The 26,259-nt window shown below is 45.0% G+C and overlaps 1 protein-coding gene across 1 annotated transcript in view; it reads left to right on the top strand.

Moving 5' to 3' along the window:
* The window catches only part of prkg2l (protein kinase cGMP-dependent 2, like), a 60,827-nt gene extending 35,213 nt beyond the window's left edge, over positions 1 to 25,614 (top strand). Inside the window, exons 13-19 of the mRNA XM_084321652.1 lie at positions 137 to 226; positions 408 to 549; positions 8,503 to 8,666; positions 11,962 to 12,084; positions 13,465 to 13,527; positions 24,216 to 24,282; positions 24,904 to 25,614. Of these exons, the coding sequence (XP_084177778.1) occupies positions 137 to 226; positions 408 to 549; positions 8,503 to 8,666; positions 11,962 to 12,084; positions 13,465 to 13,527; positions 24,216 to 24,282; positions 24,904 to 24,999 (745 nt within the window). The 3' untranslated portion in view covers positions 25,000 to 25,614. The remainder of the gene's footprint in view (positions 1 to 136; positions 227 to 407; positions 550 to 8,502; positions 8,667 to 11,961; positions 12,085 to 13,464; positions 13,528 to 24,215; positions 24,283 to 24,903) is intronic.
* The last annotated feature ends 645 nt before the right edge of the window (positions 25,615 to 26,259 follow it).

Here is a 26,259-nt window from a genome sequence, read left to right as displayed (position 1 = left end):
ATATTCCGCTCTCCTTCTCAACTTTTTCATCGCCTGTAAAATGGCTCAGTCCAAGAAATAGTCTAGACTAGAGGTTTCGCCTGGTATTATAGGCTTGCATCCAAGTGCCTCTTGGATGTTTGTCTTTGTGTTCCAGGTTATTCAGAACGTTTCGAGATGATAAGTTTGTCTACATGCTGCTGGAGGTGTGTCTGGGTGGGGAGCTGTGGACCATGCTGCGGGACATGTGAGTGTAGGTCCTTTTACAATGTACACCCATTATCTCATTAACCCTTTGCTATTAACAATCTATGGAAATTGTGATATTTACCATACAATGTGATAGTGAAATGTGTGATTTTGAGTTTTTCCTGGGAATATGCCGGGCCGTGGGAATACGAGTACATTCAGTATTGTATGTCCTCTAGGAGTTTCTTTGAGGAGGCTACAGCCAGGTTCTGTACTGGCTGTGTCCTGGAGGCCTTCGACTACCTTCACACCAGCGGGATCGTCTACCGAGACCTGAAACCTGAAAACCTGCTGCTGGATGCAGAGGGTTATGTCAAGATGGTAACAAGACTATAGTTAAAATATAGAACGCATCCCGGCTGTTTATAGAACGTGCCGATGAAATAAAGGCATTTTATCTGTTTTTCACTAAAGCCTGTTTTTCCTCAGTTAACCGTCTGTAGTGTGGTAGTGAAAGGGTTAACCTTCTGTAGTGTGGTTGTGAAAGGGTTAACGTTAGGTTATGACTATAACCAAGTTCTGTTAGTTAGGGGCGATGCTTGGCATCGCTACTGCACTATCTCGCGTACGTGCACGCGTACTGAATAAACCACAAATGTACCTCTAATACCAGTATTAGTCTGACCACACCCCTCATCAGCTTACCTTCATAAGCAGGTGTGTGGTCACCTGCTCTCCTCCTTCCCAAGCTTTCACCACAAGGTGAGGACAAGGGCTGCAGCGGCGTCCGATGCCAAGCATCGCCCCTAACTAACAGAACTTGGTTATAGTCATAACCTAACGTTCTGTATCGTTAGTGGCTTAGCTTGGCATCGCTACTGCACAAGGGAGGCCAAGCGGAGCCACTTGGCTGACAAATACACCCCGCTGACAGCCCCCCAAAACCATCAGAACAGGGAGGGCCGAGCCCCCCCGACCCCCCCTAATGGAGGGTAGCCCCCCTATTAGGGACGTCACGGGAGGGCGACGGACCCGACCGTGCGAAGAGGCACTCAAGCAACTCAACGCACAGGGTGAGCAGACCGTGGCTTGACCCCACGACTACACACACGCACAACCCGCATGCCACCCGGGAACGAACGGAGGAACAACCTCGTTACTGCCCCCAGAATCACGGGGTCAAGGGCAAACCCAACCCCGTGGCAAGGCCGTAGCAGCGGAGCACGAAGGAAGACCCAGACCCACCAAAAGGACTGGACTCCCTGGAATGGGGGCCCGGAGAAGTCCATGATGCCAGCATCAAGACCCCACCAGGTGGGCACGTAGTGCCCCGCCCCCCACATCGCCAGCGTATTCGGACAAAGGCCCCTCAGTTACTGCACCTGGTATTCCCAGGCGGAACCAACCAGGCCAGAACCTGCCCAGCTTCCGAGATCGGACGAGACCGGGCGTGTTCAGGTCGGTATGGCCGTAAGCCGAGCGGGCCCCGTCCCCCCAATAGTACACCGCCTGGCACACCGACCCTGCAGAATAGGCAGTCAGCATGGCCGTAAGCACACAAAAAAGGTTAACCAACGGAAGCAGGCAGCGCACCGGGGAAAAACCAGGCAACAGGCTGTTAACCCTAGCCTGGAGACTGCGGACGAGACAGGCGCCAGAGGGGACAGCTGAACACAGCCGCCCCGGCGGAAGGAGCGTAAGCTGGCGGTGTTGCATGACCAAGCCTCCATTTAACAACCCCCACCCAGAGGGGTCGAGGCAGAGAAGGCTGACACGATTGGCAGACGTCATGAACGTGCAGGGGCACCCTCAAACGGTGAACCCGGGAGTTGACACTGCTCCAACACACCAGGGAATCAACCACCTCGGTGTTACCCAATGCGGTGGTTGTTCCTATAACCCCTCAAGAAAAAACTCCAAAACACACCTGCGGGTATACACCGGCTATACCGCAGTACAAGTGTTCCAGTTTCCAAAAAGGGTTAACCCAGGCCTACGGGTCGCAAACATCACTTCGGACCGGGCCTGGCGGTACGGGAAGCACAGGGTCACCAGAGGAGGTCAAAAAACCACCCCCACAGGCCCCTCTTCGCCATGCGTGAGAGAGGAGCGAAAAATAATGGAGAACCAGCCCCTAAGCACACCGTACCTGGTATTCCCCGGCGGTCTCCCAACCAAGTACTAACCAGGACCAACCTGTGTAGCGGCCGAGATCCGACGAGATCGAGCGCGTACAGAATGGCATGGCTGTAAGCCATGACGACAGTGCTGAGTAAAAACATACCCAACCAGGGTCTCCATAGCGCTTAACCCTGTGACACCCAGACCGACCTGGCATTTTTCCCCCTGAAAAAAGCCCAAGTCCCTCAGGGTACCAGAACAGCAGATCTGCATCCCCGGCGGACAACGGGTTCAACTGATCTGGACCAGCGTGACCAGAACCAGTCCCGTGCCCTAACCACGCCGACATGCCTACTCCAGGAGAAGGGCAGATATGCGTGTTGATCTTAACATGAAAAGAAGGCGCCACCCAGACGTCGGGACGAACCGCGCCTGGTGGCCCACCCCAAGGGCGTGAGACCCCACTACATATGTTCAGATCCATCCCGTCATCATCCCCCAGACATGAACGAGAATCCGTCGACAACCCACCCAGGTCATGGGATGTGGTCGCCGGAAGAGGAAAAACCCCCATCTCAGTTGCTTTATAAAAACGCTGTTTCAACCACAAGCAACTAAGGCGTGCCAGTCAATCGCCTGTTTACAGCGAGCTAGCACTATACGTGCGTCGGGACACACCCCCATCAATGAACAGGCTATTTAGACCTGTCATTGAATCCTCAAGGCGCCCAGGGGAACGACAAGAGGGGTGTGACACTCCCTAACTCCAACACTTCTGGAATAGAAAGAAGGAAGCATCAACAGTATGTATCCCAGTCTACACAGCCGGGGTAAAAAATGTTCACATTTTTACATCCCACCACCCTCCCATAGGAAAGAGACGGGGATCCCCAGAGAGACTTCCCACGCGAGCTGTACAGATTGAAAAGAATATATTGCACCTTGAGCCATGTAAAAAACTGGTTTTAGGGCCTCCGGGGAAGAGGCACCGAACCCATACACACTCAATAAACGAATTGAATCGAATATACATACAATAGAAAAGGACCCTTCTAGAGGGTCCACTCACTTTGACAATCTGAGGAGGAAGGCTCTGTACTCTGATGGAGGCTTCCTCACATGGAAGAAGGAGTCCGAACTCACAGAAGGCCTGAGTAGGCGCTTGGTGAGGAGGAGCCCTGACCACCCCCCCTGAAAACAGATCCATCACATGGACCTGAACAGCACACGGAAGTCCTACCAACAGAGACGCGCACGGTGACGTCTCTATGGCGGGGGAATTCCTGCGGTGCACACGCCCAATATACCAGGCCGTGGGACCAGGAACTCCCTCCCCCCCCCCCCCCCCCCCCCCCCGTAACGTGCCGAACCGCCACGTGACGGGAACCTTGAAGGACAGGGGGTGTACCCCTGACCGACAGAACAATGGGGAGAGGAAAGGTTACCAGTTCACCCCTTTACGACCCCACACCCATGATACGACGTAACGACAAAAAGAGAATATGACACAGTCATAGTCAGCTCTATGAAGCGTTTCACAGCTCCACACAGCGCACGAGCTAACCTGCTATCTGATTTTTACTAAGGAAAAACACAGAATAGAGAGGGCTCTAAGAACCCCGGTCCAACATACACATGTGCTTCTGTGGCCAGTACAACCCAGTTGTAGGTCACATGACACACACAACCCATCATCACCTACAAAAAATGGCAAAAACACTCAACAGAGGAACGCCGTTTTTTTCACAATGAGAGAATACATCATTCTTGATTAGTATCGACCACAGGCCTTGCTAAGCACACATGACAGCAACCAAACCAATTTCCCTTTAGGAAATAAGTTTCTCCAGCAGATTTAGCACAACCTCAGCAATCAAGCTGAGAGTTACATCGTATCCCTACCACACAAAAGACACAATTAATGCACAACATGTCTGATAGGAGGTGATAAAGTCCCCAGGGAACCGGGGGGGGAAACACAATCCTCCTATTTTACCCTCAATACGGCCAGTTAAAACAGGAAAACCTGTTAATGTGTGAACTCACTGTTCATTGTCATTACAGTCTGAGAAAGAACATTCTTTTACTCACTCGTCACCAAGCATAGCTTCATAGGTTAGTTGCCTTAGTAGTGAGTACACGGTACACATAAACACCATGATGTTTCTCACACAACAACCAGATCAATACATCACGACCTGCACGGAGAAGCTAACTGCCAGTGACAAAAACAGCTCACACACAACCCGCAACGTATCTCAAATGCATTGCAACAACACACGTTTTGGGAAAAAACACCGTTATTCACAATACATTTAGCAAGGTAAAACCAGAAGACGTGTTATGAGGTCTGGCCAACCCCGTACCTGCCCGGAACGCAGATCAGCGAAGTGCAGTCACAAGCCACCGTAGAACACAGCCGTCCCGTGTTGTTCGATCCGGGCAGCGTCGCCGCTCCACCAGTCGCTACAGTCCTCTTTGTTGACGCAATCCCCGTCTAGGCTCAGGCAGGGTCGACGAACATCCCCTGTCAAGGATGACGTCGTGGTCAAGAGTGTAAAACATGTTAAAAATCAAAGCACGTTCAACAGAATAGCATCAAGCTAACGGCTGCTCCAACCGTTCGGGTGCTATTGCTTCCGCTCGCGAGACGCCGATCTACGACGCACGCGATCAGGAGCGAGCTCCCGGCGGCGCGCGAGAAGCCAAGCTACCCCGCGCCAGGCCACCGACCGGCTAACCGTAAGCTATGAACATGTAAACAATGACATAACACTCACCCAGACAGGCCGCCGTTCTGAACCCTCCTCACTTTTTAAGAGAAAAGAGAAAACAAGACGTCAACACCGCTTCACAACGGTGACATTAACACGTCCGGCGGAATCAGCACAGTACCAACTGGCCTGTATAGCTGACTTTGAACATGAATCTGCCGCTATCGCACATTACATGCACATATCCCCTCGTGAAGGAATACTCTCATTTGGATATGAAAGATGGGGTCTTAACACGGTGACAGAGAGAATCCACTCGTCCAGAACACACAGGGATCACCAGTGTCAATGGTCGCGGCCCACTAGTTAAAACTATAATGGTCGCCAGACCAAGGCCTTCTGTCGCCTAGACGGCTAAACAAAGGACCCTAGCCTGGGGCCGGTTTCCATAAACTTTGTCAAGTAGCCCCCATAGCACTAACAGACAAGTGGAGCCCGCCAGCAAACACTACTCACCCAACCTGGAACGCACCGCTCCTCACAACAGCGGCATGTCCGACAGTTCAGCTGTGGCCTGACAGGTTTCACCCCAACAAACACAGCAAGGAACTGCAGTTGAGAAGCATGCAGCGGCGTGCTCCCAATACGAAAACCGGTGGAGGGTTTGTAGAATGATCATCATCTTCTAGACACTCCAGTACGAAGACAATATCGCCGTATTTTCTCGAAAATAGTGAGAGAGAAAATAAAGATATGATGTCAACGTATCCTTGTTTCCCAAGCTGTTCCTAATCCAATTTCTTCCATCATGGTGTCAAGTGTGGGGATCTACCGAGGCACCTCTTCCTTGTGGTGAAAGCGAGAAGGAGGAGAGCAGGTGACCACACACCTGCTTATGAAGGTAAGCTGATGAGGGGTGTGGTCAGACTAATACTGGTATTAGAGGTACATTTGTGGTTTATTCAGTACGCGTGCACGTACGCGAGATAGTGCAGTAGCGATGCCAAGCTAAGCCACTAACGATACAGAACCCTTTGTCGTGTGGCAGTGAAAGGGTTAACCCTTAGGTAGTGTGGTAGTGAAAGGGTTAATACGCAAGGAGGGAGTGATACAGTTAGGGATGCACAATATATCGGTGACCATATCGGTATCAGTCGGTATCAGTGATTTTTCCATGCATTGGTATCGGTCCGATGAGCAAAACTGGGCAGATATACTATACATGTATATTGGCAAACATATATTGGCTGGCGATTTGTTAATTGATTACATTGGTCCGATGAGCAAAACTGGGCAGATATATATCGGAAAACATAAATCGGTTGGTGATAGTGATTTCTTTATTGATCGGTTCGGCAAAACTGGGCCGATGTGAAAAACGGATGATTATGTATCGGTTTAGCTGCTGTCTGTGTTTTTCTTTTTTTGGCCATAGTTTGTTTTGGTTACTTGCATGTGACAATGACGCAGCACAGGATTGTGTGCTTACATTGTTTCAGTATGTCAAAAATAGTATGTCCAAATTTTAGAAATGTGTTTTATTTATACAGATTATATCGGCGTTGTTAATATCGGTTATCGGTATTTGCTCAAATGTTCATATCGGTGCATTCCTAGCTATATTATACCGTGAGATTTTGGCACATAGTGCCATAGATCAGCACAGTAGTGGCAAAATCGCAGTATAGCATGACGTCTAGTGTATTGTTGCTAATATACCACGGTTATATCAAAAACATTATTAAAGGGGAACTATGCCCATTTTCGGAATTCATACATGTCATTCCTATGGTCTAAGATGGTTAAGAAATTGTAGTGAACATGAACAACTCACCCAAATCTGCAAACTAGGCTGCTGCCACTAAGATTTGTTATGTCATCAAGTGTTAAGCCTGATGCTGCTCCATAGACAATGCATTGAAAGAGATGGTAAAGGTGACACTGGGAGCACCCAGGGGAATGTTCTGAGTATAATGATGGTAAAGGTGACACTGAGGGCACCCAGGGGAATGTTCTGAGTATAATGATGGTAAAGGTGACACTGGGAGCACCCAGGGGAATGTTCTGAGTATAATGATGGTAAAGGTGACACTGAGAGCACCCAGGGGAATGTTCTGAGTATAATGATGGTAAAGGTGACACTGAGAGCACCCAGGGGAATGTTCTGAGTATAGTAAATGGGTACAGTTTTCAGAACTGAGAACACTACTATAGAATAAAGTACATTTTGGTATAAAGTAAAAAAAAATTAAACGTTATACCTTGATGACATGACAAGTTTGAGACATACTTCTCTGGTTTCTGGCTTTGGGAGAGAGTAACTCATGTTCACAAATATTGCTAGGTAACGAGTGAATTGTCAGGAGATTGTGTCACTCATTGGAATGTTGCTCAGTCAATCACAATGCAAGATCTGAACTATATGTGGTGAAGTGATTATTACATTACAGTGATGAAGACAGAACGGTTGTAACTTTTTGGCCAAAAACATGTTTATAAAACTATCCCTTACCTTAAAAGAACACGCCAACATTTTGGGAAATTAGCTTATCGTCTTCTCCAGAGAGACAAGAAGATGGATACCAGTTTCCTCTGTGTGTGTTCAGTAGAAAGCTATCTGGCTACATGTTGGCCTAGCTTAGCACAATGAATGGAAGCAGACATGACCGGTTATCCTTCGGGAGAGGTGTTAGTTGGACAATGCCTAGGCTAACCGGTCATGTCCGCTTCCATTCATTGTGCTAAGCTAGGCTAACATGCAGCCAGATAGCTTTCTACTGAACGCAAAGAGAGGAAACTGGTATATATCTTCTTGTCTCTCTCTGGAGAAGACTGTAAGCTAATTTCCCAAAATGTTGGTGTGTTCCTTTAACCTTAACCTCAGTGGGGAGACCTCACATCCCACCCTAAGCTAAAATAGAGCGGCTTCTCTGCTTACTGGCGTCCCATTTCTCCTGGTGTGTGTGTCCGTGTGTCACTGGCAGCCCCGCTATTTCCTCACTCTGCTTAAGAAGCACATCAACTGGGGAGCTCCAGTAGCTCACCGCGTACCTCGAACGACATTTCGGCGTCGGGGACAACCGTGCGCGTCACGGATCTGGGGTAGCGAGTTCGACTCCCGGACAAGCCGTACTTTCTCAGAGTGTCTTTCCCCCCATCTATACCCCCATTCAACCTGTTTCTGTCGGTCATACTTGACCAGAAAAAGCGATAAACGCGAAAAGAACCAGCTGACTGGTCAAAGTATAAAAAAAAAAAAGCACATCAACTTATGATTTGCTAGCTGCCGGTATTGATAACCAGCTGTACGAGCTGCAGGTGTGCCTGAAAGAGGAAGTCCAAATATGGGCAGAGCATAACCATTGTGCAAGGCCCTTCAATGACCAAGTCCAGCTACAGCAGTCACTGTGTCCGTCTGTTTTTCTATGAAGGGTTATACTGGCTGTGTTTGTATCATTGCTTTTCAAAGTCAATGACATGATATGATATATTTCCTCAGACGGATTTTGGCTTTGCCAAGAAGATTGGGCTGGGGAAGAAGACCTGGACGTTCTGCGGGACTCCAGAATACGTGGCCCCTGAGGTCGTCATGAACAAGGGCCATGACTTTGGTGCTGATTGCTGGTCCCTGGGTATCCTAATCTTCGAGCTACTGACTGGCAAGTGAGTGAGTCAGTGAGGTGGAATTAGTTAGAAGTGTGTTATGTATGTTGTATTCCAAAGTGCCCAACATGGAGAAAGCTGAACGTTAACTTAGGACTGTAATGCAATCTGTCTGGAAAATGTGCGTCGGTTTGGTGCCTATTTTCAAGTGCACTCTGTGCCTATTTTCAAGTGTGCCAAGACGGGTTATGCCTGACGTTGCTAAGCAACCAGAATCTACTGCTTTTTAGAAGGTTGTATCATTTAACAGATGCATTAGCTCAGTTATACAGTAAGGTCTCGATAGCCCTGCTACATGGTTTGTTTTCTCCCTACTGTATTTACTAGGCTTTAGAAGGATTTGTATCGTCGACTTTGATTGGCCAAAATTTTACGATAGTCGAATGCAAAAAGAAATTAAAAAATCTGTTGGGTTGTGGGGGGTGCTTAATGTCTGAAGGAGTCGACTGAAGGCTTCCTGTCCTCTGCGAAAGCATGCAATTGGTCCACTGATGGATACATCTTGATATTTGTCTAGTGTGTGAAATCCTCTTTCAGTGCCTCTGTGCCCGTTTTCTTAGGAAGGTATGCGCGCCATTATCTTTGCTTTTGGAAAGAATGATAAAAAAATATATATATTATAATTAGTGCTGTCAATCGATTAAAATATTTAACTCGATTAATCGCATGATTGTCCATAGTTAACTTGCGATTAATCGCAAATTAATCGCATTTAAATATTTTATTTTTTTTACCTTAAACGGATCTTTTTCAAGTTCCAAGTTTTAATACTCTTATCAACATGCGAGTCAACAAATGCTTGCTTTATGCAGCCATTTAACACAAAAGGATGACCCTCATGCATTGCACATTTAATAATAATTTAAAACAATGAATAAAGTGTGCATGAAATAATAGGGGAAAGAAAACGTTAGGAACTTGTTACATTCACCCACACAAGGGCTGATTAATCACACACACCCCCCTTCTCTCTCACACACACTCTCCCAGATCTTTCTCTCTTGCCCCTTCCTCATCTCTCTCACCCCCCTCTCTCTCTATATATCTCACACACACACTTCAGAAACAAACATAGTATCAATGAGAGCATCAACAATACACCTGAGTGAAGTCTAGTAAAAAACTAAAATAGAAAATCTTAAAAGTTAATGTAAGAATCTCGTTGTTGGTGGTGTGGACCCAGGCGCAATACAGGAATGAGAGAGAGGCAGGACACAAGCGGGGTGTAGTTGAGAAGAGGCTTTACTTCGCTCTTTACAGTAAAACTACAACAACAAAACAACAAACGTACCACAGCCTAAGCTGGCAGATAATGAATACACAACAAAGGGTTTAAACGTGAAGAGCACGGAAGGGTGCTGCTTGAAATCACAACCACAATGGTATAATGATGATAATAATAATGTTCTGACAACAACGGACGACACAAGATACGTTTACAAACCGACAGGGAAGTAACAGGACAGCACAGAATATATAGGAGGACTAATCACACTGATTACTAACACGACACACCTGCTGACATTAACAGTGACACCAACATTAAACCAGACCGGGGAATAGAGTGGACAACACACACAGGAGCATGAATATACAGAGGGAACAAACTAGACAATAATACCAGGTTCCAATACAATGTAACATAACAACACGGGGAAGATAGGACTAGACAGGAACATGAAGTAACAAAACAACAAGGGGGGACTAGACACTAATACAAGGACACTAGACTAACAGGGATAATAGGGACACATACTAATAGGCAGCCAGGTCTTGAGCCAGGCAGGAATTAAACATTGTAAACAAAACAACACAAGGACTGAGGTCACAGTAGACAGGAGGAGTTCACTCTCCGATAAACCACAAGGTGGTGCCAGAGGGTAATGTTCGAAAGGTGGTGCCAGAGGGTAATGTTTATTGTTCAGAGAATTCCTGAGTCCAAAGGGCAGATTATGACAGTTAATCGTGAGGGAAAAAAATAGTGGCATTAATAGAATCGGGCGTTAATACCGCGTTAACTTTGACAGCCTTAATTATAATATATATATATTTTTTTGCATTCGACTAAGGTTGGCAGTCGACTACGGCTCCTTTCGATCGATTAGTCGAGGTCAGACCTAGTATTTACCATAGCGTTTAATATGAAAGATAACTGTTAAGCATAGAATCCGGAATATTATATATATATGATATAATATATATAGCTATATGTAAGATACAACACACAACCACAGGGTCAAGGATATGGAGGGAGTTTGGGTGGAAAAACATAATTAGATTTTTTTATAACACCAGAAATACAGGGAAACTATACACCAACACAGAAACCATGCTGGAGAAAATGTGGACAGGAAATAGCAAACCACACACACATATTCTGGGGATGTCAGATAATAAAGAACTATTGGGAAGAGATAGGAGGGATAATAAATGATATAGTAGGATATGAAATACCCCAGACAGGCCAAGTATTGTATTTAGGGAACTTAACACAGGAAGGAATTCAGGGGAAAGACATATACTTGATTAAGATATTACTAGTAGCAGCCAAGAAAGCATTGACGAAAATGTGGTATAGAGTAGAAGCACCGACGAGGGAACAATGGACAGAGATAGTAGGTGGGATACAGGAAATGGAGAGAATCACACATAGGCTGAGGCTACAAGACGAGAAGATTGAGTCAAAATGGGAGAAGTGGGAAGAGTATAGGAAGAAAATAAACGACATCACAGGAGAGTGAAAAGGAGACAAGAAGAGAAATCGAAATGAAAATAAACTATGAAGGTACCAAAGAACCCATGTCACTCTATTATATTTATTATCTTTTTTTTGTATCTCTTTTCTTTGTTTTTGTTTTGTTTTCCCTTTTCCCTTTAGTGAATTTATTTTAGGTCAACTCTTCATTCGATTTTGATATTATTTTCTACTATGAGCTATATCTTTTAGTTCTTATCTGTCGAATTGTATTGTACTGTCGTTTATAATTTTGACCGCCAATTGTATTGTTGTATGTGGATGTTTGTTTGTAAATCAAGAAACTGAAAATAAAAATGTAAGTATAAAAAAAAAATATATATATAGCTATAATATACGATTATTTCTCCAGAGACCTCTTGGTAGAGCCTGAAGTGTGGCCAGCAACAGCAACCCCTCCCCCATCCCTCCCCACTCAACTCCAACCCATACATCACACCAAAACAAAAGATTTAAACATAAACACAAAAAGCGCTTTACCAAGAGGGGCTCTTTTGCCTATACGGCACTTCATTATAATAATAACATTCTTTCCACCAGCCCGCCTTTTGCTGGCTCGGACCCCATCAAGATCTACACCATGGTCCTCCATGGGATTGAGAAGGTAGACTTCCCCAAGAGGATAGGGAAGCGTCCAGATGACCTCATCAGGAGACTCTGCAAGTACGATGGATCTTTGAACCTTCTTGTTCAGATGGTGGGATAATAATAAAACAGATGCTAGTTAGGGTATACGACAGTCTGAGATTGTCACCGGTTGAAATGTCATGATATTCATTCACAGGGAGACTGTGGAGATCATGATATATTCTTTCCGTGCTTAATTTCTATTCATAACCTTTTGCCATAACCACTGCTGAAAGGCCGTAGATGGAGTGCTATATTTTTACCAGTTGGTTTGTACTGTTCATTAACTTGCGAAATAGACATGGAAAAGCAAAGTGGATATTGATATATCGCTCCCACAACTTGGATACTGTTTGGCATTAAACCTGTCTGCATAGTGCTAATACGATCAGCTCAATGAATCATACTTGGCCTCTGACGTAGATGACCAGGCAGAACCGCTTGAACCGGCCCATGATTTCCTTTGCAATGACGTCAGATCAATTGTACTGACGTATGCAAGCATTAAAGCGTTCCGTCTTGAGACGGATTTCCGTCTATTTGATTATATTTATATAATATTTTGATTTATAAAAAAAAAATTATAAATTAAATTAAAAAAATTAAATATAAAGTTTGCCAATAGGGATGTATCAGTACTATTGGCAGTGGTAGTAGTCGTAATAGTAATCCAGTCTATATTTTTTCTAAAAAATAAACTAGTATAACACAGGTAACCACTTTTGCTTAATTTCTTTGATGGCTCAAATGTATGCTCTAGTGTCTAGTCGATTTTGTGTTTTGAGCACAAAGATCATCATAGATCTAGCCTCTTAATTTTGCTCTCAAAGTGCACCAGATTGATGCATTTAACTTTCAAACTAAAAAAATATATATATTCCGAGGGGGGAAACACTGAGGATTCACATTTTTTTTATGGCTGTGGGTAGGGCATTCCACATTGTTGTGGCATAATTGCGAAACGTGTTTAGTCCCTTGTTTGTATGATTAACAAGCCTTTTAGTTCATGGTTCAAAGTAATGGGAAAAGGGTGCTAGCTCGCCATCAATCAGAAGCTAGCCACACGACTTGCATTCACGCTCTCCAGCACACAGCCTCCCTGCCTGGCACAACAACCACAACAGTAGGGTATATAGTCACAGTCAGGACAGTAGGCTCTACAAGTAGGCTCCCTTAAAATGCTAACGCTATTAAGAAAAAATACAGTGGAGGTTAAAATAAGAATAGACTTGGCCTGAAAAAAAGTTCAGTCAGGAGATCCAAATTCATTATCTGTCCCCATGTGTGCAGGCTACCAGTCACTACTTTAGTTGAATCACACATAATTGTGTTTGTGTGTTCTAGTGAAGTTTGCAGTCTGTCGCTGTTTTTATGTGTGGATCCAGATGGTTAAACCAAAACACTCTCTGCCATTAGGCTGAGCCCTGTGGAGAGGCTGGGGAATAAGAAGCATGGCATCACTGACATCAGGAAACACAAGTAGGTCTATGTATGTTGTCAACATCTCTGCCTGTAGATTAAAGATGTCTAACTTAAAACTAGCTGTTCATGCTTTTAATTAATTTACTATTATGTGTGTGTGTGTTTTTGTGTTTATTGTTTGTTTCTTTGTATCGTGTTTCATGTTGCGGGACCCCCCTTGAAAACGAGATGCTACATCTCAATGGGTTTTATCCTGCAAATTGAATTAAATTATTCCCACACGTTTAACGAGACAAGTGGTTGCAGTCGGAGCGTAGAGATCAGACTAGAACCCTGCTGCCTCCTGCATCTCCCCACCGCTTCTAGAACCCTGCTGCCTCCTGCATCTCCCCACCGCTTCTAGAACCCTGCTGCCTCCTGCATCTCCCCATCGCTTCTTCTAGAACCCTGCTGCCTCCTGCATCTCCCCATCGCTTCTTCTAGAACCCTGCTGCCTCCTGCATCTCCCCACTGCTTCTTCTAGAACCCTGATGCCTCCTGCATCTCCCCACTGCTTCTTCTAGAACCATGCTGCCTCCTGCATCTCCCCACTGCTTCTTCTAGAACCATGCTGCCTCCTGCATCTCCCCACCGATTCTAGAACCCTGCTGCCTCCTGCATCTCCCCACCGCTTCTAGAACCCTGCTGCCTCCTGCATCTCCCCATCGCTTCTTCTAGAACCCTGCTGCCTCCTGCATCTCCCCATCGCTTCTTCTAGAACCCTGCTGCCTCCTGCATCTCCCCATCGCTTCTTCTAGAACCCTGATGCCTCCTGCATCTCCCCATCGCTTCTTCTAGAACCCTGCTGCCTCCTGCATCTCCCCATCGCTTCTTCTAGAACCCTGCTGCCTCCTGCATCTCCCCATCGCTTCTTCTAGAACCCTGCTGCCTCCTGCATCTCCCAATCGCTTCTTCTAGAACCCTGCTGCCTCCTGCATCTCCCCATTGCTTCTTCTAGAACCCTGCTGCCTCCTAGGGTTGACCTTCGAAGCTTTTTTTGGCCATCGAAGCTTCGGGGGCCGAGATTAGATTTTAATTCGAAGCTTATGTTGTGGGACTTGTACAGCACTTTGGTCAACTTTGTTGTTTTTAAATGTGCTCTATAAATAAAGTGGATTGGATTAATTAATTAAATTAATGAGTCGGGAGCTGCGCTGCCAGGGCGGATGCTCTCCGTTACACAGTCAACGATATTACATTACATAATTATGTTGCAACCTTCATCTATAAAGCAAACAATTATATAAATATTTATATGTAGTTAATAGAGACAAAGGCAGAATTCTACTTAATTAAGCAAGTTTTATTAAGGCGAGACACCCCAGGTGAATAGGCAAATATACCTTTTTTTTGTTTTTGAGATTATATATGTATATTTTGCTTCCTAAACATGTCTTCTATGAAACGAGTGACAATAAAACGTCAATAACACACATTTAGTTGTTTATTTTACTTAATTTTTCCTTATTGCATCCATAAATGTGCACATATTTAATGGAGAAGTGCCTCATTTGCATATATAAACATAAAATTAAGAAAACTTGCAATATATTTTTTCTTAGTTTATATGTACATAACAAACTGGGAAAGTTTCATAGTGATATCTATTCAAATATTGTTTTGCCTATTAGGGGCTACTACACTGTTTACACTGTTACTACACTGTTTGTAGCCTGTGTGTAGTTCTGTTCAGTTCAATAACATTATTATTATTATTCAGTTATCAGGCATGTGTTTAGGTTGTCTATTACTAATGGTTTGATTAGGTATTGTGTTTGTAAATGGCTGTTTCAAAGAAAAATTTATGGAATTTTACCATACAAATCTTTAAATGCCGTTTTCTCAAAATGAGTTCTGTGTCGTATGGCTCTCGCTCGGCGTCACTCTCTGCACTGTCCTCGCACACGTGCACGCGCACTGAATAAAGACCACAATGTACCTTTAATCCCAATATTTGTCTGACCACACCCCTATCAGCTCACCTACATAAGCAGGTGTGTGGTCACCTGCTCTCCTCCTTTCTCGCTTTCACCACAAGGAAGTGCCTCGGTAGATCCCCACTTGACGTGATGTGATGGTAGGAGAAGAGTTGGAAAACGAGATACGTTGACATCATATCTTTATTTTCTCTCTCACTATATTCGAGAAAATACGGCGATATTGTCTTCGTACTGGAGTGTCTGGAAGATGATGATCATTCTAAAAATCCTCCACCGGTTTTCGTATTGGGAGTTTGCGCCGCTACATGCTTTCCAACTGCAGTCCTTGTTGTGTGCTGGTTGCGGTAAAGGCACAGCTGGACTGTAGGACGTGCCGCTGTTGTGAGAAGCGGTGGGTTCCAGGTTTGGTGAGTTATGTTTTTGCTGGCGAGCTCCACTTGTCTGTTAGTGCTATGGGGGCTAGTTGACAATGTTTATGAAAACCGGCCCCAGACTAGGGTCTTTTGTTCAGCCTCTTAGGCGACGGCGGAAGACCTTGGTCTGAAGCCCATTATAATTAACTAGTGGGCCACGACCAATAACACTGGTGATCCCTGTGTTTTCTGGACGAGTGGTTGTTTCTCTGTCACCGTGAGGCCCCTTCTTTCATAATACAAATGAGAGTATTCCCTCACGAGGAAATATGGGCATGGATGTTCGTTAGCGGAAGATCTGTGTTCAAGTCAGATACAGGCCAGTTGGGTATTGTGCTGGCTCCGTCGGTTGTTGGTAAAATCACCGTTGTAAAACTGTGTTAACATCTTGTTTCTCTTCTTTCTTAAACAGTGAGGAGGGTTTCAGAACGGCGGCCTGTCTGAGTGATTGTTATATCATTGTGTACAAGTTCAGGTGATAGCTGCTTAGCTTACGTGCTAGTGGTGGCCTACTGTTAGCCAGTCAGCTGTTAGCTGCGGCGCTAGCCTGTTGTGATCACTAGGCTAGGAAACGTTAGCTTGCGTGCTAGTTATGGCCTACCTAGGCTAGGCTAGGAAACGTTAGCTTGCTGCTATCGGCCGAGTGCGGCCGTTAGCTTAATGCTACACTGTTGAACGTGCTTTGATTATAACATGTTTTAAACACTCTTGACTACGACGTCATCTTTGACAGAGGATGTTCGTCGAACCTGCCCTGAGCCAGGACGGCAAGGACTGCGTCAACAAGGGGGACCGTAGCGACGGGGTGGAGCGGCGACGCTGCCCAGGTCGACAACACAGAACGGCTGTGTTTACTACGGTGCCTTGTTAGAGGCTGCAGTTTCGCTTGATCTGCGCTCAAGGTAGGCAAGGTCTGACCAGACCTTGAGCACGTCTTCTTGCTTTCCCTTCTAAATGTTTTGTAAATAACGATGTTTTCCAAAACGAGTGTTGCTGCACTACATTTAGGATACGATGCGAGTTATATGTGAATTGTCTTGTCACTGGTATTTAGCTTCTCCATGCAAATCGGGTTGTTTGTTACAGATGTGAAAATGATCTGGTTTGTTGTGTTGAGAAACAGCATGTGTGTTTGTGTACTGTGTACTCACAACTAAGGGGGTTAAACTAACCTATAAAGCTATGCTTAGTGACATATGAGTAAAGAATGATTCTTTTCTCAGCCTGTAATGACAATGAACAGTGTGTTCACATATTAACAGGTTTACCTGTTCAACTGGCCGTATTAAGGGTAAAGTAGGAGGGTTGTGTTTTCCCCCCGGTTCCCTGGGGACTTCTTCATCCTCCTCTCAGACATGTTGTTACACTACATTGTGTCACTGTGTGGTAGGGATACGATGTAACCCTTAGCTTGATTGCTGAGGTTGTGCTAAAACGGCATGAGAAACTTTATTTTCCTAAAAGAAAAGATTGTTTGGTCGCTTTTCGTGTGTGCTTAGCAAGGCCTGTGGCCGATACTAATCGAGAATTATGTATTCTCTCATTATGAAAAACGGCGTTCCTCTGTAGAGTGTTTTTGCCATTTTTTGTAGGTGATGATGGGTTGTGTGTGTCATGTGACCTACAACTGGGTTGGGCTGGCCACAGAAGCACATGTGTAAGTTTGGTACCGGGGCTCTTGGAGAGCCCTCTCTATTCTGTGTTTTTTCCTTAGTAAAAATCAGGTAGCAGGTTAGCACATGCGCTGTGTGAAGCTGTTAGACGCTTCATGGAGCTGACTATGACTGTGTCATACTCTCTTTTTGTCATTACATCGTATCATGGGTGTGGGGTCGTAAAGGGGTGAACTGGTAACCTTTCCTCCGCCTTTTTTCTGTTGGTCAGGGGTAAACCCACCTGTCCTTCAAGGTTCCTGTCACGTTGCGGTTCGGCACGTTACAGGGTGAGGGGGGGGGGGGGGGGAGTTTCCTGGTCCCACGCCCTGGAATATTGGGCGTGTGCACCGCAGAAATTCCCCCGCCATAGAGTACGTCACTGTGCGCGTCTCTGTTGGTAGGACTTCCGTGTGCTGTTCAGGTCCATATGATGGATCCGTTTAAAACGGGGGGTGGTCAGGGCTCCTCCTCACGAAGCTCCTATTCGGGCCTTCTGTGAGTTGGGACTCTCCTTCCATGTGAGGGAGCCTCCTCAGAGTACAGAGCCTCCTCCTCAGATTGATAAGGTGAGTGGAACCTCAAGAAGGAGTCCTACTCTATTGTGTGTGTATTCGATTCAATTCGACTATTGAGTGTGTATGGGTTCAGTGCCTCCTCCCCGGAGAGCCCTAAAACCAAACTTTTACATGGCTCAAGGTGCAATATATTCTTTTCAATCTGTACAGCTCGCGTGGGAAGTCTCTCTGGGGATTTCCGTATCCTCTCTATGGGAGGGTGGTGGAATGTAAAAATGTAAACTATTTTTACCCCCGGCCGTGTAGACTGGGATACATACTGTTGGTGCTTCCTTCTTTTCTTTTAAAAAGAGTTGGAGTTAGGAAGTATCACACCCCTCTTGTCGTTCCCCTGGGCGCCTTGGGGATTCAATGACGGGTCTAAATAGCCTGTTCATTGATGTGGTTGTGTCCCGACGCACGCATAGTGCTAGCTCGGGGTGTTCTGTAATCAGGCGACTGACTGGCACGCCTTGGTTGCTTGGGGTTAAAACGGCGTTTTTATAAAGCAACTGGGATGGAGGTTTTTCCTCTTCCGACGACCTGTTTTGGTTGTCGACGGATTCTCGTTCATATCTGGGGGATGATGACGGAATGGATCTGAACATATGTAGAGGGGTCTCACGCCCTGGGGGTGGGCCACCGGGCGCGGTTCGCCCCGTACGTCTGGGTGGCGCCTTCTTTTCATGTTTAAGATCAACACGTATATCTGCCCCTTCTCCTGGAGTAGGCATGTCGGCGTGGTTAGGGCACGGGACTGGTTCTGGTCACGCTGGTCCGGATCAGTTGAACCCGTTGTCCGCCGGGGATGCAGATCTGCTGTTCTGGTACCCTGAGGGACTTGGGCTTTTTTCAGGGGGAAAAATGCCAGGTCGGTCCGGGTGTCACAGGGTTAAGCGCTATGGAGACCCTGGTTGGGTACATTTTTTACTCAGCACTGTCGTAATGGCTTACGGCCATGCCAACCTGTACACGCTCGATCTCGTCAGATCTCGGCCGCTACACAGGTTGGTCCTGGTTAGTACTTGGTTGGGAGACCGCCTGGGAATACCAAGTACGGTGTGCTTGGGGCTGGTTCTCCATTCTTTTTCGCTCCTCTCTCACGCATGGCAAAGAGGGGCCTGTTGGGGTGGTCTTTGACCTCCTCTGGTGACCCTGTGCTTCCCGTATCGCCGGGCCCGGTCCGAAGTAATGTTTCGTCGACCCGTAGGCCTGGGTTAACCCTTTTTTGAAAACTGAAACACTTGTACTGCGGTATAGCCGGTGTATACCTGCAGGTGTGTTTTGGAGTTTTTTTCTTGAGGGGTTATAGGAACAACCACCGCATTGGGTAACACCAAGGTGGTTGATTCCCTGGTGTGTTGGAGCAGTGTCAACTCCCGGGTTCACCGGTTGAGGGTGCCCCTGCACGTTCATGACGTCTGCCAATCGTGTCAGCCTTCTCTGCCTCAACCCCTCTGGGTGGGTTTTTTTTAAATGGAGGCTTGGTCATGCAACAACGCCAGCATACGCCCCTTCCGCCGGGGCGGCTGTGTTCAGCTGTCCCCTCTGGCGCCTGTCTCGTCCGCAGTCTCCAGGCTAGGGTTAACAGCCTGTTGCCTGGTTTTTCCCCGGTGCGCTGCCTGCTTCCGTTGGTTAACCTTTTTTGTGTGCTTACGGCCATGCTGACTGCCTGTTCTGCAGGGTCAGTGTGCCAGGCGGTGCACTATTGGGGGGACAGGGCCCGCTCGGCTGAGGGGCCTTTGTCCGAATACGCTGGCGATGTGGGCGGCGGGGTCTCTAAGTGCCCACCTGGTGGGGTCTTGATGCTGGCATCATGGACTTCTCCGGGCCCCCATTCCAGGGGGTCCAGTCCCTTTGGTGGGTCTGGGCCTTCCTTCGCGCTCCGCTGCTACGGCCTTGCCACGGGGTTGGGTTTGCCCTTGACCCCGTGATTCTGGGGGCAGTAACGAGGTTGTTCCCTCCGTTCGTTCCCGGGTGGCATGCGGGTTGTGCGTGTGTGTAGTCGTGGGGTCAGGCCACGGTCTGCTCACCCTGTGCGTTGAGTTGCTTGAGTGCCTCTTCGCACGGTCGGGTCCGTCGCCCTCCCGGGAAGCCTCCAATAGGGGGGGTGCCCTCCATTAGGGGGGGTCGGGGGGGCTCGGCCCTCCCTGTTCTGATGGTTGTGGGGGGCTTTCAGCAGGGTGTATTTGTCAGCCGATGGCTCTCGCTCGGCCTCCCTTGTGCAGAGAGTGACGCCGAGCGAGAGCCATACGACACAGAACGATAGGTTATGACTATAACCAAGTTCTGTGAGTAATGGTGACGATCGGCGTCCGACGCCGCTGCAGCCCTTGATCTCACCTTGTGGTGAAAGCTTGGGAAGGAGGAGAGCAGGTGACCACACACCTGCTTATGTAGGTGAGCTGATAGGGGTGTGGTCAGACAAATATTGGGATTAAAGGTACATTGTGGTCTTTATTCAGTGCGCGTGCATGTGTGCGAGGACAGTGCAGAGAGTGACGCCGAGCGTCACCATTACTCACAGAACTTGGTTATAGTCATAACCTATCGTTTTTCCTCATACTCTGAGCCAGAAATCTCCACTTCAGTAGCACTCACATACACCAAACCTTCCAGTTCTATTCATATATGTTATGAAGGTATTTACAGAAGTTTTTTTTTTTTTATTTTATTTTTAATATATATTTTTATTTCATTTTTTGGAAGAAAAGGCAGGATATACAATGCACATACAATGCACATACAATGCACATAAAAACATACATTTAAATTATTTGCCAATTACATGCATTGGCTTGCCCCTTGCCTCATTTAAAATAAAAAACTCCTACCCCCGCCTAACCCCTGCACCAACCACCGTTGACAAAAAATAAATAAAATAATAATAATAATAATAATAATAATAATAATAATAATAATAATAATAATAATAATAATAATAATAATAATAATAATAATAATAATAGTAACCCCCCCCTCAACCCACCCCGTCATAGGCCTGAGAAGAAAATGTATTGAACAAAAATGTCAACAAAGACCAAGAAAATAAAAAACTAAAAGGAATTATACAGATATAATTATAATTAGTTATGTCCTGCTAGCTATATATTGAAGGTCCTAACTTGATAGAGAATATGGTTCCAGCTATCTATTGTTTGATATCTTGCCCCATTTAATCTAGCTGTAGAAAGCTCCATTGTTACAACATCAGCTAATAACTGTTTCCAGTGATTAAAGGGCAGAGAGTGTGGAGCTTGCCATCGCAGCGCCAACATGTTTTTTGCAGCAGTACTTCCTGCCAGCCAAAATCGTCTCTGAACAATACTTAAAGCTAAAGAATCATCATCATTAAGGAGAAGTAATTTGGGACAACAGGGAATATGTTTTTGTAATACTTTAGATAGATAATTAGTTATCTGTTCCCAGAAACTTTTAACTGTGGGGCATCCCACATCATATGTATAAAAGTACCAGTAGTATTTAGAGAACAACGTGTACAGTTTGGTGACATAGCACGTCTCATTCTATAAGCTTTCTGGGGGGTTAAATATGTTTTATGGACAAAATTGAAATGAATCTGCTGATGATTTGGGTTTCGTGATGCCATAGTAACATTTCCCCAAACTCTGGTCCAATTGATAGAGTGATGGTGTTCTAATCCCAATTCTGTGCTCCACGATTGGATAACAGGTATTAACGAAGTACATCTTTGTGATAGATCTTTATAAATTATAGAGACTTGTCCTTTGGAGAGACCTGCAGTTTTTTTTAGAGAAAGTAATTAACGGGTGAGTAGTTGGTTTGGTCCATGGAACTCCATAGGCTCGCATAGCCGAGCGGAGCTGTAAATATAAAAAAAAAGGAGGTGCCAGGTAAGTTATATGACTCTTTCAGATCTGAGAATGTTCTTAGACCATTGTCCTCCATAACATCGCCAAGTACATGAATGCCACAGTTGGACCATGATTGAGCTACAAAACTGCGGCCTCCGCTAAGCAAAAACGGGTTATGAAATAAGGGAGTCTGTTCATGCCACTTAGTATCCCAATTAAGTAACTTTTCATATTTGCGCCATAAAGATATGGCATGCGCTATTATCGGACCATAACGTAATCTACATTGCTTTAGTGAAATATCTGTAAAGACAATGTCTTGTAAACGAATCGGCGCCACAATATGTTTTTCAATATTAAGCCAGGGGGCCTCAGAATTTAAATTAAACCAACTCAACAGAGGACGAAATGATAACGCTTGAAAATATAACTTAAAATTTGGCACAGTTATTTTGGCAATAGGAATCATGGAACTACAGAAGTTTACTCGAGGTAATATGTTCATTTTGATAATAGAGACTCTTCCGGAAAGGGAGACAGGTATATTACACCATCGATTGAGATCATTTATGATTGACCTAATGGTTCTATTGTAGTTTACGGACACAATTTTTTCAATTGAAGGAAATATATCAATACCAAGATATTTAAATTGGGTTACAACCGGGATCTCATGGTCAAGCACAGAGTTAGGAGTGGTTCTTAGGTACAGAAGGGTTTATTGATATCGCATTCATACCCTGATTTATATCGCATTTTATTCCTAAAAATTGAATTTTACCATAGAAATGGACTATTGACAGTATTTTCTGAGTGATAAAAAGAGATATCCAAAATCCCCTCTGTAATAACCTTTGGCTCTAATATGTCAACAAAATGAAACTATAATTTTGAAAATGGCTTTATCAAATGTTCAGATTTCTGTCCTGGAATTATATGCAAATTAGTGCATATTTAAGTAGATCATGCCTCATTTGCATATTTAAACATACAATTTCAGAAAACTTGTAATACAAAAAAGTCTTGTCTTAATATAAGTAATCAACTGGGGAAGTTTCATTGTGATATCTATTAGTTAAATGTCCCTATTCACCTGGGGTGTCTCACCTTAAGACGTTGTTTGTATATGGGTCGGGACACTGCTGCTGACTGGGTGTCTTATCAAACACAGGTAAAACTAAAAATACTATAGAGAATTGTCAGTGCTGTAAAGTTTAAATCTTAGACAAATGAAACACTTTGCTTTTATGAAATATTGTAAGCCGTCATTTGAGGCTTTATAAATAGGCCGTATGGTGAAGGCTGTATCGTTTCATCCCGTTCCCACCTCGGCGAATTACACAATTTTCACTCTGGGTGAAAGATACCGTAGATTTAGGAACAAAAAGTTCTCCATTGACAAAATAGCCCATTTTGCACAATCATAATTTTAAAGTCGGGACTAGATCTTTCCTCGCGAACGGATATTTTGTCACCACAGTTTTATTTGACGCAATTGGTGCTAGTTCGGTCACGTATCTTGCGCTCGACCAATAGCAGTTCTCTTCGAGGTCGTCGCAACAAAGAGAGCTGCTATTGGTCGATCCGGTGTCAACAAAGAAATTGCATCCACACTCTAACATTACGGACTAAAATGGACAGAAAAGCACCTTCTAAAGTTCGCAAAAAGGTTTCTAAACAATGTTATATGCATCTCCGTTCAGAAAGAACGTGTACAAGATTTGACAGACACGGTGGGATAGAAACTGCGTCGAACGGTGGAAAGATTAGTCCCGACTTTAAAATTATTATTGCGCAAAATGGGCTATTTTGTCAATGAAGAACTTTTTGTTTCTAAATATACACCAATATATCTTTCACCCAGAGTGAAAATTGTGTAATTCGCAGAGGTGGGAACGAGAATCGTTTTCTAGCCACTTCTCAGCTTTCACCATACGGCCTAAAAAGCAGCAAGTTGTATTCAACACAGAGAGGAGTTAATGAGGAATCTCCATGTGGTTGTTGTAGTTAACAAAGCGAGGCAGAGTTAATGAGGCGTATGACGTCCGTTGCATTGGAGGCGCAAGATTTTGCAGGTAAAAAAAATATATATATTTAAATTTTATTTTCCCATTCGAATCCCGTGACCATCGAACAAAGCTTTTGAAGTATTTAAGACAGCCCTACTTCCTGCATCTCCCCATCACTTCTTCTAGAACCCTGCTGCCTCCTGCATCTCCCCATCGCTTCTTCTTCCACACCAGCAACATAGACACCACAGACTATTGGGTCTGTTGTTTTCAGAGGCCTGAATGTGATTTGTCTGTAGGTGGTTCCAGGGCTTCAACTGGGAGGGTCTGAGACGACAGAAGCTGCTGTCCCCGCTGAGGAAAGAGGTGAGTTGTTGTAAAGCAATATTGCGCTATGGTCCCACTATTGATGACAAAATTGTGAAACGGCGACCAGTTTTTATTCATTGCCTATTGGGAAGAGCGAGGAGCATTGCAGCAGAGAGCGTCCAGAGCGAGTGAAATCCTTATATGTTGTCATAAGAAAACCAAACCAGTTTGTTTTTGTTACATTTGAACTGGTAGGCACATCTCCATTTGGCTAAATATGAATGAAATGAGTGATAGAGAGACACAATGTGTGTATTCTCAAGCATGGAATGATATGATGTTCAAACAACAAAAAGTGCTCTTACCCCCAAATCAATACCACTGACTCCACCATTATAATTAAAGAAGTCAGTCAAACTCACTCCTCAGAAATACTGCCCTGCGATCAAATAAAATGTGTGATGCTGGTAAGCACAGGACTCGAGGCTAGAGGCTTCATCTAAGGAGAGGAAGCAGAATTCCTTGATGAGATGAATGACGCCACCTGTAAAATGTGGTTAGGAACTAGTTGCTTTGAATCTTTACATAACTAACTAACCTACATCAATATGTGTGAGTACAAATTTCATTAGATAACTTGTCTGTATTTTACATTTTCCATGATGGCCATTTCCTCAGCTGAAGGGGCCAACGGACCACAGTCATTTTGACATGTTCCCTCCTGACCTAGACGAGCCCCCAGATGAGCTGTCGGGCTGGGACAAGGACTTCTGAAGACCCCAGGACCTGACAAACATGTTCCCCCCTGACCTGGACGAGCCCCCAGACCAGCTGTCGGGCTGGGACAAGGACTTCTGAAGGCTCCTGAAGACCCCAGGACCTGGCAAACTACCCACACTGAATCCAAACAGGAACACCTGCTATTTAACCCAAAGTGACCTCAATGTAATGTTTTTTCCCCATGGTTAGGTCACGGTTGTTGTTGTTTGGCATGGAGATGTTTTTTTTTCTTTGTGCTTTTTTCCCCTCCTGGATAATCCAGACATAGATGCCACCTATAAACTCTTTCAATAGTCGGTAACTCTCACTGTATGGTTATTTTAACTATCTTTTTCATGTTAACACATTGGGTGCCACGCCCCTTTGCCCAGATAACCCCTTGAGTGCCAGCGCTTTAGTCAATGGGAGGTCGGGGATATTTGCGAACGCTTAAACTATATCTTAAATTATGGCTATGGGTCTAAAACACCCCTCGCTTATCAATGACTTGCTTGCAGTCAACATGTACGAAACTGATTGTTTTTTCATTGGTACATTTCCGTTTTATACCGTTTTGAATACGAGTATAGTTTCGGAGAGTTCTAGTAATTTCAGAGAAATTCCGCGATAATAGCCCTTTAGTGGAATACACAAAACGTTTGTAATTTTTCGGCTGATTTATGAATCGTTTTCAAATAAATGCTAGATTATCGATAGTATATGTGTACTTATGCACGCTAGAGAAGCGGGCTGAAAAATCTATCCATGACCTGGTCAGCGCTAACGTCATACACGCACACACACACACAGACACATTGTGATCGCTATGAAAAAAACATCTGATTAACCCAATACTGGTAAAATAGAGTCCTTACCTCACATCAGATGTTCTGCAAAAAGATTAATCCAATTCCTGATCGCCATTCCAAATATTGATCGTGTTTATTGATCCTACGTTATAGTCCGAAACAAATAATCGACGCTGCTCTGAGGGTCCTCAGTCAATCTGGTAACACGACACTGCTTGCCAGAGATGGGAAAACCGTGGACCGGACTTTTTTTCTGATGCACATGGCCACCCAATCCAATGATGTGCATTACCATCCGGGAGACGATAGGCGGCGGTATTTGCTCTTTTCGAGCTCAGCCATTCCCAATGATAACGTCAGGCTGGATGGATGAAAAATGAATGGATATTGCTAATAAAAGAAATAACGAGAAAACTCGTCATTGGCACTCTACGCATGGCGAGTTAAGACGACTAATCTCGTCGTT

Source organism: Notolepis coatsorum (genome assembly GCF_963971535.1).
Source record: "Notolepis coatsorum genome assembly, chromosome: 9".
Taxonomy (NCBI): domain Eukaryota; kingdom Metazoa; phylum Chordata; class Actinopteri; order Aulopiformes; family Paralepididae; genus Notolepis; species Notolepis coatsorum.
Note: the sequence above shows the minus strand (reverse complement) of the source record. Positions and strands in the feature narration are given on the sequence as shown.